A 16,869-nucleotide genomic window follows, 5' to 3' on the forward strand; every position below is an offset into this window, starting at 1 on the left:
GCAACGCAGGATCCGAGCTGCGTCTGCAACCTACACCACAGCTCAAGGCAACGCCAGATCGTTAACCCACTGAGCAAGGGCAGGGACCGAACCCGCAACCTCATGGTTCCTAGTCGGATTCGTTAACCACTGCGCCCTGAGGGAACTCCCCGATTCTTTGTTTTCTTTTGTAAAATATTCCGTGCTCATTTTGTATATTTCCTCCCAGATCTGGAATCAGCATATCTTCAAGAAGCCCTGATTCCCTTAAATTTTCCCGTGTATTTTTGTTTTATTTAAACTCTTGTGTCATTATAACTGCTTTCTTATTCAGCAAAATGCATTCATGGAGAACATTGCCTTCTCATACTGTACTTCTTTAAAATGGAAAAAGAGATACCCTGCTACTTCTACTACTACCACTAGAAAGTACAGTTGACCCTTGAGAGGGTTAGGGTCCCTAGCCATCCCTGCAGTCAAAAACCCACATATAACTAACTTATAGTCAACCCTCCACATTCACAGATTCAACCAACTGGGGATCATGCAGTACTGTAGTATTTACTGTTGAAAAAAAAAAAATCTACATATAAGTGGACCTGAGTTGTTCAAAGTCAACTGTAGTTGGAAGGTTTCAGGTAATTACAGGTTCATGACATATCACTTCTGCTTGAAAAGTTGGAGAGAGAGAAAGGAAAAAGCTAAGTCCGGTTTTCTGATTGCCTTTATTGATAGTTCATAGGATGTGAATATAACTTTTTTCCCCCTTGCTTCTCTACTTCTGTGCCAGAAGTACTAGTATTTTTTGGCACCTGCCCAATTCTGAGAAAAGAGCCTATGTTTGCTTACCTAAGATTTTTGAGACATTTAAGACCAGTTGAAATACTTACTACACTTTGGCCATTTCTTTTCTTTTTTTTTGGACTTTTTTTAAAGGTTGCACCTGTGGCATGTGGCAGTTCCCAGCATAGGCATCGAATCAGAGCTATAGCTGCCGGCCTACACCACAGCCACAGCAATGCGAGATCTGAGTCTGTGACCTATACCACAGCTCATGGCAATTGCCTTGACCCACTCAATGTGGCCAGGGATTGAACCCTTGTCTTGATACTAGTTGGGTTTGTTAGTGCTGAGCAACAATGGGAACTCCTACTCTGGCCATTTCTTAACAAAACTAGGAATATTTTGAGAAGGTAACAAACTGCTTTGCTAAGATAATGTAAGCAGTTTTAACTTTCTCTTTCTAGCACATTCACCAATTTTTTTAGTCCTAATTGGGCTAGAAGGAAAGTATGACATCTAAGGTGCTAAATATTATAGAAAATAGTAACAGCATGAAGAACCTAATAGGTTAAGATTTACTTTTATTATATACAATATATAAATATGTGTATTTCATATTATAAAGTCTTAAATTAGTAAGATACTTTAGGAATTCCCATTGTGGTTCAGTGGAAATGAACCTAACTAGTATCCATGAAGATGTGGGTTTGATCCCTGGCCTTATCCAGTGGGTTAAGGATCTGACATTGCTATGAGCTGTAGGTTCAGTTCCTTGCCTGGGAAATTCATGCCTCAAGTGCGACCAAAAAATAAATAAATAAATTTTGTTTACAGATCGATGAAATAATTACAAATCTAATGTTAAAAATAATAAAATCTACCTTTTTCATCATACCTATTGCATTTAGCTCACATTTTGGCATTTATTGTGAAAAATTTAGGATTAGCCTTCATGGAATAAATGCTTAGCAGAGTGTCTTCACATTCTTTTTTTTTTTTTTTTTTTTTTGTCAAATGAAAATTTTTAAATCAACACTTGGGTTGTAGGTAAATAACTAAAATGCTTTTTTGCACAGCTGCCCTGAAGTTTAGTACTGAGGCATCATTTTGATTTTAATAAACATCTGCTGCTAAAACAGCCCAAGACTGTTACTTCTGAGTAACGAATGTCTTCTTTTATCACTGAGTACTGCAGTATGCTAGCTGAGCTCTATCATTGTGTCTGTTTTTCCCTTCAATAGGAGCATGTGAAATGGGTCCATGCTGAAATGGTAAATAAAAACTCCAAGCTAAAGCTAATTTATGTGACTCCAGAGAAAATTGCAAAAAGCAAGATGTTTATGTCAAGACTGGAAAAAGCCTATGAAGCAAGGAGATTTACCCGAATTGCTATAGATGAAGTTCATTGTTGTAGTCAGTGGGGACATGATTTCAGACCTGGTATGTATGTTGTATCTAAAACTCCTTGATGCTCTGGACTGTTTTCTTGCTCAGCTTTACTTGATAGAAATCCCTGCTTCCATTAAATTTACCCTTTTAGGTAGTTATTGCTTATTTTTTTGGCCTTAATTTCCTGGGAGCCAAGAAGCAGGATCTTTTGTCTCTACGCCTCGCCTCCTATGGTAGGTTTCTTAGTCTAATTGCCTCTATCTTTTGAAATGTGTGTTTATTAGCAAATATTATACCGTCCCATCTTTAGCAATAAAGATACTCCTTCACATCTGTTGAGGAATTTGCATCTACTTCAAAGTTGTCATCTTTTTTTTGTCTTTTCTAGGGCTGCACCTGTGGCATATGGAGGTTCCCAGGCTAGGGGTCTAATTGGAGCTGTAGCTACACCACAGCTCACGGCAACACCAGATCCCTAACCCACTAAGTAAGGCTAGGGATCAAACCTGCAACCTCATGGTTCCTAGTTGGGTTTGTTAACCACTGTGTCATGACGGGAAGTCCTAAAGTTGTCTTTATTGGTCATTCTGGGTATCTTCAGCATCCAATTCTGGATCTGTGCCCAACTAACTGCTCAGTGTTACAGCTCTGTGGCTTATTTTAGTTAACCTTTTACTCTTTGCTCCTCCAGCATAATCCTCAAGTCATGGCCTGAAACAGATTACTCAGACTTGTTCTGTACAAAATATCTAAAAATTAAGTGAACTGTTTGGGTTTTTTGTTATTGAGTTGTATGAGTGCTTTATATATTTTGTATATTAACTAACCCCTTATCAGATATATGATTTGCAAATATTTTCTCTCATTCCATAGGTTGTCTTTCTTTATGTTATTGGTTTTCTTTGCTGTACAGAAGTTTTAGTTTGAGGAAATCCCACTTTTTCTTTTCTTTTCTTCTTCTTCTTTTTTTTTTTTTTTTTTTTTGCTTTTGGTCTCAGATTCAAAAAATCATTGCCAAGACTGATGTCAAGGAGTTTTTCCTACATGTTTTTCTCTAGGAGTTTTTATGGTTACAGATCCTACATGTTAGGGTCTTTAATTTATTTTGGGTTGACTTTTGTATATGGTGTAAGTTAAGAGTCTAGTTTTATTCTTTTGCAAGTGGCTGTCCAGTGGTTATAAACAGTTAACTGGAAAAAGAACCTCAAAGGTATCATGGAGGTAAAAGCTGAAAGAAGCAACTGCCATCCCTAGGGCTAAGGGAACAGGAAGAAGAGTTTAGAATTCGTGAGATGTAGAAAGCTAGAGTATGCCCTTGTGGAGCTAACACTCAGACCTATGGGAGGCCCAGGCCCCTGGTGTGGTGTCTGTTTGTGGGGGCAGAGGCAGGGTAGACCTGTGATGACACTAGTTTTCCAAAGGTTGGAAAACTGGCAACTGTGTTCAACTGTTACTAAAAAGAGTAACAGTAACTGCTGATGGGATGGACAACCTTGCTGAGGCGACATTGTCAAGTACACGAGCAAGCACAGAGGAGGCAGACGGAAAGGGGAGTACTCTTTTCTGCCTCAGGCCTTGTACTCTTCTTCTAGGGCCGCTGGCAAAGCACAGATGTAGTGGGTGGGTTCTCCACTCCAGAACCGAAGAGCAGAGTCAAGAAGGGTGGAGTTGGGGGTTCATAGTGGCACACCATACTTGATTTATCCTACCTCTGCAGATCTACTCCACCATTGAGAATTGTCAGCGCCGCCCATAAGTTGAGTCTTAAGTTTGTCCACCTCTCTCTGTGTGTACTGCTATTTCTTTTCTTTTCTTTTTTTTTTTGTCTTTTTTTTTTTTTTGCTATTTCTTGGGCCGCTCCCGCGGCATATGGAGGTTCCCAGGCTAGGGGTCCAGTTGGAGCTTTAGCCACCAGCCTACGCCAGAGCCACAGCAATGCGGGATGTGAGCCGCGTCTGCAACCTACACCACAGCTCAAGGCAACGCCAGATCGTTAACCCACTGAGCAAGGGCAGGGACCGAACCCGCAACCTCATGGTTCCTAGTCGGATTCGTTAACCACTGCGCCACGACAGGAACTCCTGTACTGCTATTTCTTAAGTCTAACTGGGCTCTTTTCCACTGGTCTGCAGTAGCTCCCTAACTGGTCTCTATTCCAGTCTTACTCCTTTACAGTTCATTCTCTGCCAGCAACCAGATCCAATCTTGGTACTTGTCCCCCTGAACTACTGAGCAGATTCTCTTTGTATTTTGAATAAAATTCATATTCTTTTTATTTATTTATTTATTTTTGGTCTTTTTAGGGCCGCATCCACGGCATATGGAGATTCCCAGACTAGGGATCAAAGAAATCAGAACTGTAGCTGCTGGCCTATACCAGAGCCACAGCAATGCCAGATCTAAGCCACATCTGAGACCTATACCACAGCTCAGAGCAGCACTGAATCCTTAACCCACCGAGTGAGGCCAGGGATCGGACCTGCATCCTCATGGATGCCAGTCAGATTCATTTCACTGAGCCATGACGGGAACTCCAAAAATTCATATTCTTTTTTTCTTTTTTTTTTTTTTGTCTTTTTGCCTTTTCTAGGGCCGCTCCCATGGCATGTGGAGGTTCCAAGGCTAGGGGTCTAATCAGAGCTGTAGCTGCCGGCCACAGCCACAGCCACAGCAACGAGGGATCTGAGCTGTGTCTGTGACCTACACCATAGCTCACGGCAATGCCAGATCCTTAACCCACTGAGCAAGGCCAGGGATCAAACCCTCAACCTCATGGTTCTTAGTCGGATTTGTTAACCACTGAGCCACGACGGGAACTCCCAAAAATTCATATTCTTAACTGGGGTCCATAAAAACCATATGTGATCTGTCTCCTGTTTATCTCTATTGATTTCCTCTTTTCCTCCCTGACTCTTATACACCAGCTACAGTGAGCTTATCACTGCGACCACTTCTTACTCTCTAATAATGAGATACTATTGGTTTGCTCACCGCATTGTCTGGTTTCTTTGCTTGGATTGTAACGTCTTTGTATAGCATCTTTGTTTTGTTCACTACTTTATCTCTGGTGCCTAAAGATGTGCTTGACACAAAATAAAAAATACTCAAAATATGTCTGTTGATGAATGGATGAATCTCGGACTCTTTCCCTCTCCCCGCCTTCCCTATCTCCCAATAGTCACTAGGTCCCATGGGGTTTTAGTTCATGTGTTTCTATCAGTCATTCAGATTTATTCTCAGTGTCCTGCCTTTTTTTCATTTTCTCTATTATTTGTTTTCCATTGTCTTGCTGCCTCCTTTTAATTGGTCTTTTTTCGTCTTTTGCCTATTCCAGCCCATTCTTCCTGCTGCCACCAAAAGATGATTTCTGAAACATAAATAGACTTATGTCCTTTCTCTGCGTTAAAAATTATATCACTCCTCATTTCCTATAGGGTAAAGTACTAGTTCCTCAGAATCAACTACTGTTCAGCCCATAGTCTTACTTAAACCTGCCTTTTTGTACTCTTCAGCCTAACAGTATTGGTCAGGGTTGGGGCAGGGAAGCAGAGCTATTACGACTGTTAAGGGATAAGGGATTTATTTGAGGAAGCAGACCTTGCACAGTCGTTGGGGGGAGCTGGGGAAGTGAAGGTCTGAAGGGAGAGTTGGAGGATCAGAGAAAAGTCACTAACTAGCCCTGAAACTCTGGTGCAGGAGGACCAACCGGCGCTGTAGGGAAATTTGCGGCTGGCACGGCCACTGCCAGAGGGGCTGCTCAGGGCAGCTCGGGTGAGATCTCTGGTTAGCTTTTCTTTCTGAGGCATCCTCCCCTCCTTGGGTCTGCTGCCGGGCACTTGTGGGCCACTGTTGATGAGCAAGGCCTGCATTTGGGAAAGAAGAGCTGAAGGAGGAGTGAGGAAAAAAAAAAACGGGACAGGCTGGAAGTGACTGGGCATCTGTCCATCATCTTGTCTGCCCAGAAGTGAAGTGGGAGATTTAACTAAGAGACATAAACTCCCAAAGCAGCAGCTTGTCTTTTCAGTTCTGCTTGCCTTGTACCATCCTTGTAATTATGTAGCAACTATGTGCCCTATGTCCAAGCCAACAGCTCTGCTAATGGTGCTTCCAGCATTGCTTACCAGTTTTGCTTCTCTAACCTTGGTTGCTCAGTTTCTTAGGCAGGAACACTGTCTGCTTGGGGAAGGGGGAGGTCCCAGCTGCTTACATGGGAAAAGCAAGACCTTATATGGTATAAAAGTTGCTGAGAACAAAGATCTGGTGCTCAGACTCCGGAGGTGACTCCTCTGAGCCTGCACCGGTGCTGAATAAACCTAGCTTTTCTGCATCTCTGAGTGCCATTTGTCTCCTGCTGCTGCCAGGGTTTCTGCAGTTTCTGCAGCAGAAGGACCTTCGGAGAGTATGGCAGCTGCTTCCCTCCTGCCTCCCAGGCCTTACACAAGCTCCCCTTTGGGTCCGGCTCTAACTTGGAACCTTCTAGGGAATATAGTTCCCAGCTCACTGATATTGACAATAGATCCGTCCAGCACAGCACCCTGTGATTTAGCCCCTCTGAACTGTTTGTTGGCACTTGTACCTGCTGAGTATTTTCATGGCAGCGTGATTGCCATGTGTGCGTGCTCCATTTCCTCTGCCTGATATTTTCTTCTTCCCTTCCTATTGAACTTCTGCTCAGTTCTTTAAGACCTAACTCAGATGTTACCTCCCTTGAAACTTTTACTACTTCCCAAGCAGTTGCTTTCTCCTCCCTGTTTTCTTTGTAGCCCTCTAGCTTAGCACTGAGCATTTTCTACCACATTTTTTTTTCACTGTTCTGCTAATAGTTTAAGTACTTTTGGGTGTACTCAGGGGTGATCTAGATGTGTATGATAAATATGAGCCGAGAATGGTTTCCCTGAAATGCGTTGCATGAAAAAACAATGCCCTCACCAAGCATTCTCTGGTCTGAGTTAGCCACTTTTGGAATCATCTGTGGTAGAAAGGCTTTGACTGATGGCCTTTTCATCTCTTGTCAGTTGTAATAGATTCAAAGACTATGGCTACTCCCACTCTGCCTCTTGAAGCCACTGTTCAGCACGTACAGACCTGCTTATTGGAAATGTTTTGATATTCCCTGTTGAAGACACCTATGGCCACAGGGTTTCTGAAGAACCAATTAAGAGTAAAGTCAGCCTATCACAAAGGCAAGGCAGCCACCACACCTCAGATACAGATAGCTATGGAAATAAAATTTTAGTCATCATTATAATCTGCATAATGTTAAAAGATGTGATTTACTCCTTAAAGTTAGGAGGAGAGCTACTTTGTATTTTTGCTTTTCCAGATTATAAGGCACTTGGTATTCTGAAGCGGCAGTTCCCTAACACATCGCTAATTGGACTGACTGCCACTGCGACAAGTCATGTTTTGAAGGATGCTCAGAAAATATTGTGTGTGGAAAAGTGTTTTACTTTTACAGCTTCTTTTAATCGACCTAATCTCTATTATGAGGTATGTAACTTTTATGCCAATTTATTAATTTTGTGAAGGATTTCGTGAGTCACAGTTAATTATGCTTAAAACCTAAAATATCAGGTGATTATAAGCAGATTTATTAATGAATGCTTTCTTTCCATTTTTTAAAAATTGAAATATTGGAGTTCCCGTCGTGGCTCAGTGTTTAACAAATCCGACTAAGGACCATGAGGTTGCGGGTTCGATCCCTGGCCTTGCTCAGTAGGTTAAGGATCTGGCATTGCCAGGAGCTTTAGCGTAGGTCATAGACGTGGCTTGGATCTCGCCTTGCTGTGGCTCTGGCATAGGCCAGTGACTATAGCTCTGATTAGACCCCTATCCTGGGAACCTCCATATGCCGTGGGTTCAGCCCTAGAAAAGACAAAAAAAAAAAAAAATTGAAGTATAGTTGATTTACAATATTCTGTTAATTTCTGCTGTATAGCAAAATGATTCAGTTTTATATATAAACATACATATTCTTTCTCATATTCTTTTCTATTATGGTTTATCACAGGATATTGAATATTGAATACTATACAGTAGAACCTTGTTGCTTACCCATCCTGTATATAATAATTTGCACCTGCTAAGCCCAAACTCCCAGTCCTTCCCTCCCCAACCCCCTACCCCTTGGCAACCACAAGTCTGTTGTCTCTATCTGTAAGTCTGTTTTTGTTTCATGATTAAGGTCATTTATGTCATATTTTATTTATTTTTAAAATTTTTTCATTTGTTTGTCTTTTTAGGGATGCACCCACGGCATATGGAGGTTTCCAGGCTAGGAGTTGAATCGGAGCTGCAGCTGCTGGCCTACACCACAACTGATGGCAATGCCAGATCCTTAACCCACTGAGTGAAGCCAGGGATCCAACCTGTGTCCTTATGGATGCTAGATGGGTTTGTTTCCGCTAAGCCACCATGTGAACTCCCATTTATGTCATATTTTAGATTCCACATACAAGTGATATCATATGGCATTCATCTTTCTCATTCTGACATAACTTCACTTAGCATGATAATCTCTAGGCCCATCCATGTTGCTGCAAATGGATTATTTCATCTTTTTTATGGCCAAGTAGTGTTCCATTGTATGTATGTACTACATCTTTATCCATTCCTTTGTCGATGGACATTTAGGTTGTTTCTGTGTCTTAGCTATTGTGAAGAATGCTGCTGTGAACTTTGAGTTTTGTCCAGTTATATGGCCTGGAGTGAGATTGCTGGATCAGTTTTGTCCAGTTATATGTCCTGGAGTGAGATTGCTGGATCATCTGGCAACTTTATTTTCGGTTTTTTGAGGAACCTTCATACTGTTCTCCATAGTGACTCCTACCAGCGGTGTAAGAGCGTTCCCTTTTCTACACAGCCTCCCCAGCACTTCTTATTTGTAGACTTTTTGATGATGGTCATTCTGACCTATGTGAGGTGGTACCTCATTGTGGTTCTGATTTGCATTTCTCTAATAATCAGTGATGATGAGCATCTTTTCAGGTGCTTGTTGACCATCCATGTGTCTTCTTTGGAGAAATGTCTATTTAGGTATTCTGCCTATTTTTTGATTGGGTTGTTTGAGCTGGGTTGTATGAACTCTTTGCATATTTTGGAAATTAAGCCCTTTTTGATTGCATCATCGCAGTATTTTCTCTCAGTTCATACGTTGTGTTTTTGTTTTGTTTATGGTTTCCTTTGCTATGCAAAAGCTTATATGTTTGATTAGATCCCATTTTCTATTTTTGCTTTTATTTCTGTTGCCTTAGAAGACTGGACCTAAGAAAATATTGGTACACTTTATGTCAGGAAATGTTTTGCCTGTCTTCTCTTCTAGGAGTTTTATGGTGTCATGTCTTATATTTAAGTTTTTAAGCCATTTTGAGTTTATTTTTGTATATAGTATGAGGGTGTGTTCTAACCTCATTGATTTACATGTGGCTGTCCAACTTTCCCATACCACTTGCTGAAGAGATCATCTTCTCCCCATTGTATGTTCTTCCTCTTTTGTTGAAGATTAATTGGCCATAGGTGTGTGAGTTTATGTCTCGGCTCTCTATTCTGTTCCATTGATTTGTATGTCTGTTTTTGTGCCAACCATGCTGTTTTGATTACTGTAACTTTGTAGTGTTGTCAGAAGTATGGGAAGTGTATACCTCCTGCTTTGTTTTTTTCCTCAAGATTGCTTTGGCAATTTTGGGTCTTTTATGGTTACATATAAATTTTAAGATTGTTGTTCTAGTTTGTGAAAAATGTCATGGGTAATTTCATAGGGATCACATTAAATGTACGGATTGCTTTTGGTAGTATGGCCATTGTAACAATTTTAATTCTTCCAATCCAAGAGCATGGAATTTTTTTTAATTCTTCCAATCCAAGAGCATGCTCTTGGACTGAATCAGTTTCCTCTATTAATGTTTTTTTGTAGTTCTCAACATATAAGTTTTTTACCTCCTTCATGAGGTTTATTCATAAGTATTTTATTTATTTATTTTTGATTTAGTTTTTAAAAGGGATCATTTGTTTAAATTCCCTTTCTGACATTTCAGGAGTTCCCTGGTGACTTAGTGGGTTAAAGATCTGGTATGGTCACTGCTGTGGCTCAAGTCACTGCTATGGCAAGGGTTTGATCCTTGGCTTGGCAACTTCTGCATACTGTGGGCATGGCCAAAAATAACAACAACAGAAAAAACCAGGAAAAGAAACAAAAGCAAAAGAAATGCCACTGATTTCTGTATGTTAATCTTGTATCCTCTGGCCTTGCTGAATTCATTTATCAGTTCTAGTAGTTTTTTGGAGGAGTCTTTCGGGTTTCCTGTATATAGTATCATGTCATATTCATATATTGACAATTTAACCTCTTCTCTTCCAATCTGGATACCTTTTATTTCTTTTAATATAAGCTTTCTTCATAGATCTCTTGGGCCGCTTGATCTTTTGCTAGGTTGAATAGAAGACACTGCCTCATTAAATTTGCATACATGCTTTCTTGTCCAAGGATGGAGAGAAAGCATGCGTTGATACCAAGGGCCCTAATGACATCTCTATTTAAATTTGTTACAGAATAACACAAAATGAATAGGCCAGTAAAGATGTGCTAGCACTTTCTATTTGGATTATATTTGATAAAACCTTGAAAGTTAAATAACCTCACAGTTGTTTTTCCTTTCTAATTCTTTCAACAACAGAGTTAATGGGGAATTCCCACTATGGTGCAGTGGTGTAAGGATTTGGCATTGTTTCAGTGATGAGGTGGATTCGATCCCTGGCCCAGCACAGTGGCTTAAGGATCTGGCATTGCTGCAGCCATGGCATGGGTTGCAGCTGTGGCTTGGATTCAGTCTCTGGCCTGGTAACTTCCATATGCCACAGGTGTGGCCAAAAAAAAAAAAACCCCAAAAAACACAAAAAAGTGGAAACCAGAATAGTCATTATTTTTCTGAGTTTTCACTGAGTGGTTATTTGTGTCATGGTTTATGTTTTTAATAAAAGTAGCATCAGAAATTTAAGAAGTCTTCATCTTCACAAGTTATTTGCTTCTGTGCCTCCTCATCTCTGGTTAATTCAAAAATAGGGGTTAAGAAGAGTCTGGGGGGAGTTCCTGTTGTGGCTCAGAGGAAATGAATCTGACTAGTATCCATGAGGTTGCGGGTTCAATCCCTGGCCTTGCTCATTGGGTTAAGAATCCAGTGTTGCTGTGAGCTGTGGTGTAGGTCGCAGATGTGACTCGGATCCTGCATTGTTATGGCTGTGGCATAGGCCGGCAACTGCAGCTCTGATTCATCCCCTAGCCCAGGAACCTCCATATGCCTCGGGTGTGGCCCTAAAAAGCAAAAAAAAAAAAAAAAAAAGAATCTGGAAGGTGACAGGAACAGATAAAGTAAGTGAAAGACTGAAAGAGGAGTTCCCTGGTGGTGTAGTGGGTTCAAGATCCAGCATTGTCACTTCTGTGGCTCGTAGTTGATCCCTCACCCCAGAACTTCTGCATGCCATGGGCACAGCCAAAAATGAGTAATAGAAAAAAAACTCACTATGCTCAGGAAAGAATGATGCCTTCAGAATTGTAGGTAAATGACCACATGATACTCATTAATTTACTTTTTAAGAATTTAGCCTTTCTTTTTTCTTTTCTTTTTTTTTCTCTAGGTTCGGCAGAAGCCCTCAAATACTGAAGATTTTATTGAGGATATTGTAAAGCTTATCAATGGAAGATACAAGGGGCAATCAGGTAATATAAAAACAAACCAACTTTGAAGACTGTGGGAGAAGTTTCAGAAAGTACAAATATTACACTAACACACTGGAAAATGATTAACACCAAAAAATATTAATGCCTGACAGAAGATACTTGAAAATATCATGATAAAATTAATTTGGTTGGTGATCTTAGAAATTGGGTATGGCTTTTGCTAATGACACAGATTGTAGGAATCATAAAACTGCCTGTTTTTTTTTTTTTTTTTTTGCTTATTTACACTTAATTTGCTTTAAAGAGTGGATGTAATGACATAATGTTAATTACCAATAGCACATATTTAGTAGGTATCCAGTCTATGTAAGATATAAGGTTAAGCATGGTGTTCTAAAGGGATATGAAATATAATTCCTTATACTAAAGGACACATTAAAGAAATCAATAATATATACTGAATGAGTTAAATCTAGGTAGAGTTGAGAGTGTATATAATGTGTTCTGGGATTAATGCATAGACAGATGTTTCCTGAAGCAAGGAGTTGGTGTAAAGTAGCATGTTAAAACTGTTCTGTAGATTTTCAGGAGATATTACTGGATACCCTGTATAAAAGGAATTCAAGGGTCAAATAAGTTTGGAAATTGCTGCAGCTCTTTGTTCCTCCTGGATAGTCCCAGGGTGTATCAGCATCTTGTTAGTTCTCACCAGCCCTGCAAATGCAGAGAGACGCGCATTTAACTTAGCTCAATGCAGTGCTTCCCAAACTTCTTTGCACACAAAGCTCTTTTTTCACAGTACACTTGTTAACATCTTGTGGAGCTATGGTGCGTCAGTTAGAGAAGTACTATGTAGTGGGAGGTAAGGCTGAGAAAGAAGAGAGATGGTGGGAACTCAAACCTCAGGGCTCATTTCTGCTTCAGAGCAAGTGGGTGATCCCATCTTGAATTACACCAAAAAGTCAGTATCTGTCAGGGCCTTTGGATTTTTTCATAACTCCTTCTTCCCCATTTATTGTAATTATTGTCAGTATCTTGAGTGTGTAGGTTAAAAATTATCTTCCGGGAATGTGTACTACATGTATCTAACATTTGGACGTATTTGACTACAGGAATCATATATTGCTTTTCTCAGAAAGACTCTGAGCAAGTTACAGTTAGTTTACAGAAATTGGGGATTCATGCGGGTGCTTACCATGCCAACATGGAACCAGAAGATAAGACTACAGTTCATAGAAGATGGTCAGCCAATGAAATTCAGGTTAAGTAATATAGCTTCAATATAAGCCTAATTCGCCTTTAAAAATATTTTAAATTGATTTAATTAACATATAAAATGTTAAAACATTTTAGGTAGTGGTGGCAACAGTTGCATTTGGGATGGGAATTGATAAGCCAGATGTGAGGTTTGTTATTCATCATTCAATGAGTAAATCAATGGAAAATTATTACCAGGAGAGTGGACGTGCAGGTATGTAAAACTCGTATCCAGAAGTCATTTTTAAAAGAGCTTTAAAAACACTACAACTTGTTTAATAATATTAAACTTTTAAACTTCTTTATTGGTTAGTATTTTTATAACTTTTTACCAGTTTCATATTTATTTGCCTAAGGAGATAGTTTACTTATGTTCCACTGGAGTCATGAATTATTTCTTATGTTTGCTAAGGTAATTGGATATCCATCCTTGACTCCTGAATTTTTAATTAGTGGTTTCAAATCTGTAACTTAAATAACTGAACTTACGGACAGATATTTTTAACTAATAAAGCTGATTATTGATAGATTTCTGTAGTCACTTTTTATTTATTTGTTTAAAAAATTTTTTTTCTTTTTAGGGCCGTGCCTGTGGCTTTAGTCACTGTTTAAAAAATGTAAGAGCAGATGTTAGAAATTAATTTTCATATCTCCACCTGAAATTTCTAAATATTTAGACTATTAAGTATCCCCAGTGAAGTTTACATGTGTTATTTTTGCATGTTTGAATTTTTAAAGTAATCATGCAATCTCAAGATTTCTCCCACTCCAGGTCGAGATGACATGAAAGCAGACTGTATTTTGTATTATGGCTTTGGAGATATATTCAGGATAAGTTCAATGGTAGTAATGGAAAATGTGGGACAGCAGAAGCTTTATGAGATGGTATCATATTGCCAAAACATAAGCAAGTAAGCCACACACCTTTTTATCACTTTTGTCAGTTAAAGACAAGAACAGTATAAAAGCATACAATGTTATTTTTAGTCCTTACTAAAGTGAGTAAATGCATTGGTGAAACATCAAGTGAAAACCAGTAAAAGCAGATAATCTGAAAGGTGAGAGCCAGTACATGAACCTGCAGGATGCTTGACTCCAAGAAAAGATATTCTTAGATATAGAGAACAAACTAATGGGGAGAGTGAGGGGAGGAGCAAAATAAGAGTGCGGGTGTGGGAGGTACAAACTATTGGGTGTTAAATAGGTTCAAGGGTTGTGCAACATGGGAAATATAGCCAGTATTTTGTAATAACTATAAATGAAAGTAACTTTTTTTTTTTTTTTAATATCCACACTCATGGCATCTGGAAGTTCCTGGGCCAGGGACTGAATCCTAGCCCGAGCTGCAGCCTATGCTGCAACTGCAGCAATGCCGGATTTAACCCACTTTAACCCACTGTGCTGGGCTGGGGATCAAACCCATGCCTTGGCAGCAATGGAGCCACTGCAGTTAGATCTTAACCCACTGTGTCACAGCGGGAACTCTGGATAACCTTTATTTTATTTTATTTTGTGTTTTACCGCCACACCCGTGGCATATGTAAGTTCCCAGGCTAGGGGTCGAATTGGAGCTGCAACTGACAGCCTACGTCACAGCCACAGCAACGTTAGATCTGAGCCTCGTCTGTGACCTACACCACAGCTCACGGCAACGCCGGATCCTTTGACCCACTAAGCGAGGCCAGTGATCGAACTCACATCCTCATGGATACTAGTTGGGCTCACTTTTGGTGCACCACAATGGAAACTCCCTGGAAAGTAACCTTTAAAAACTGTATTAAAAAATTAAAAAAAAATAGTATCTTAAATCTAAAAAAAAAAAGAAAAAAAAAAGAAAAAAGAGAGGATATTCTCTGTTTGAGATAATTCTCCAAAATTATTTTTTATTGAAGGTCTTGATACAGATTAACAGTGAGTTCTCTGGCACTGGCATTTCAGCAATATGCTTTAATGATTTTGAAAAGGTGTATAAGATAGCCATTTTGATAGTTGAGCTCAGTAACACATACCATTATGCCAGCTGATGGGTTGATGAAATAACTGAGAGTAGGGTCAAGTTTCTCCTTAAGAAATAAATTTTAACCTATTTAGCATGGCTTTAGTTAGAAAATATAGATAGCTTCCTGATGCCTTTTCAGTCTCATCTTTTTTCTTTATTTTTAAAAATTGAGATATAGTTTACAATATTATATTAGTTTCAGGTGTACAACATAGTAATTCAGAATTTTTATAGATTATACTCAGATTATAAAATATTGGCTATATGCCTTGTGATGTACAATATATTCTTTTTTTACTGAAGTATAGTTGATTTACGTTGTGTTAATTTCAGCTGCATCTATATAAATACATGTTCTTTTTTGTATTCTTTTCCATTTTGGTTTTTATCACAGAATATTGACTATAATTCCCTGTGCCATACAGTAGGACCTTGTTGTTTTATCTACATACAATAGTTTGCATCTGCTCACCCCAAACTGTACAATATATTCTTGTATCCAATACCCCATCTTGCTGCTAACCCTTTCCTTCTCCCCACTTGTAATCACTACTTTGTTTTCTATATCTACTTTGTGTTTTACATTTATATATTTTTGTTATATACACTAGTTCACTTTATTTTTTTAGATTCCACATATAAGTAATAATAAACAGTATTTGTCTTTCTCTCTCTGTCTTACTTCACTAAGCATAATGTTCTCCAGGTTCATCTTGTGTTGTTGCAAATGACAGAAATTCCTTCTTTCTCATGGCTGGATAGTATTCCATTTTATATATATATATATATGTTCTTTATCCATCCATTCATTGATGGACACTTAGTTGTTTCCATACCTTGGCAATTGTGAATAATGCTGTGAACATGGGAGTGTAGGTATCTTTGGGTATTTTTGTCATTTTAGCAATATTAATTATTCCAATCCAATAGCACAATGTATCTTTTCATTTGTTTGTGTCATCTTCACTTTCTTTCATCATTGTGTAATAGCTTTCCAGTGTAAGTCTTTAACCTTCTTAAGGGGATTTGTCCCTAGGTATTTTATTCTTTTTGATGTAATTGTAAATGAGATTGTTTCCTTAATTTTGCTTCTGATGGTTCATTGTTAGTGTATAGAAATGCAACAGGTTTTTGTATATTAATTTTGCATTCTGGAACTTTACTGAATTCATTAATAAGCCCTAGTAGTTTTTTTAGTGGCATCTTTAGGATTTTCTATGTATAGCATGATGTCATCTGCAAACAGTGACAGTTTTACTTATTCCTTTCCAATTTGGACTTCTTTTATTTCTTTTGTCTGATTGGTATGACTAGGACTTCCAATACTGTGTTGAATAAAAGTGGCAAGAATGTGCATGCTTGTCTTGTTCCTGATCTGAGAGGAAATGATTTCAGCATTTCACTATTGAGTATGATAGCTATAGGCTTATCATATGTGGCTTTTAGTATGTTGAGGTTTGTTCTCTCTGTACTCACTTTGTGGAGATTTTTTATCATAAACGGATGTTGAATCTTGTCAAAAGCTTTTTCCTCGATATTGAGAAGATCATATGGTTTTATCTTAGAGTTTGTTAATGTGCTGTATCATATTGATTTCCAGATATTGAACCATCCTTGCATTACTGAGATAAATCCTACTTAATCATGATGCACGATCCTTTTAATATATTGTTCAATTTAGCTTGCTAAGTTTTTTTGAGGGTTTTAGTGTCTGTGTCCATCAGTGATATTGGCTGGTAATTTTTTTTGTGTGATATTTTTGTCTGGTTTCGGTATGGTGATTCTGGCT

At 38.8% G+C, this 16,869-nt stretch overlaps 1 protein-coding gene across 2 annotated transcripts in view; it reads left to right on the forward strand.

Moving 5' to 3' along the window:
* RECQL (RecQ like helicase) overlaps positions 1 to 16,869 on the forward strand; it is a 43,249-nt gene that overhangs the window by 19,401 nt on the left and 6,979 nt on the right. For both annotated transcript variants that reach the window (XM_047787435.1, XM_047787436.1), the window contains 6 exons: positions 2,004 to 2,202; positions 7,475 to 7,641; positions 11,782 to 11,863; positions 12,937 to 13,085; positions 13,178 to 13,295; positions 13,854 to 13,992. In XM_047787435.1, coding sequence (XP_047643391.1) covers positions 2,004 to 2,202; positions 7,475 to 7,641; positions 11,782 to 11,863; positions 12,937 to 13,085; positions 13,178 to 13,295; positions 13,854 to 13,992 — 854 coding nt within the window. The remainder of the gene's footprint in view (positions 1 to 2,003; positions 2,203 to 7,474; positions 7,642 to 11,781; positions 11,864 to 12,936; positions 13,086 to 13,177; positions 13,296 to 13,853; positions 13,993 to 16,869) is intronic.

The sequence above is a fragment of the Phacochoerus africanus genome, chromosome 7, assembly GCF_016906955.1.
Source record: "Phacochoerus africanus isolate WHEZ1 chromosome 7, ROS_Pafr_v1, whole genome shotgun sequence".
NCBI lineage: Eukaryota > Metazoa > Chordata > Mammalia > Artiodactyla > Suidae > Phacochoerus > Phacochoerus africanus.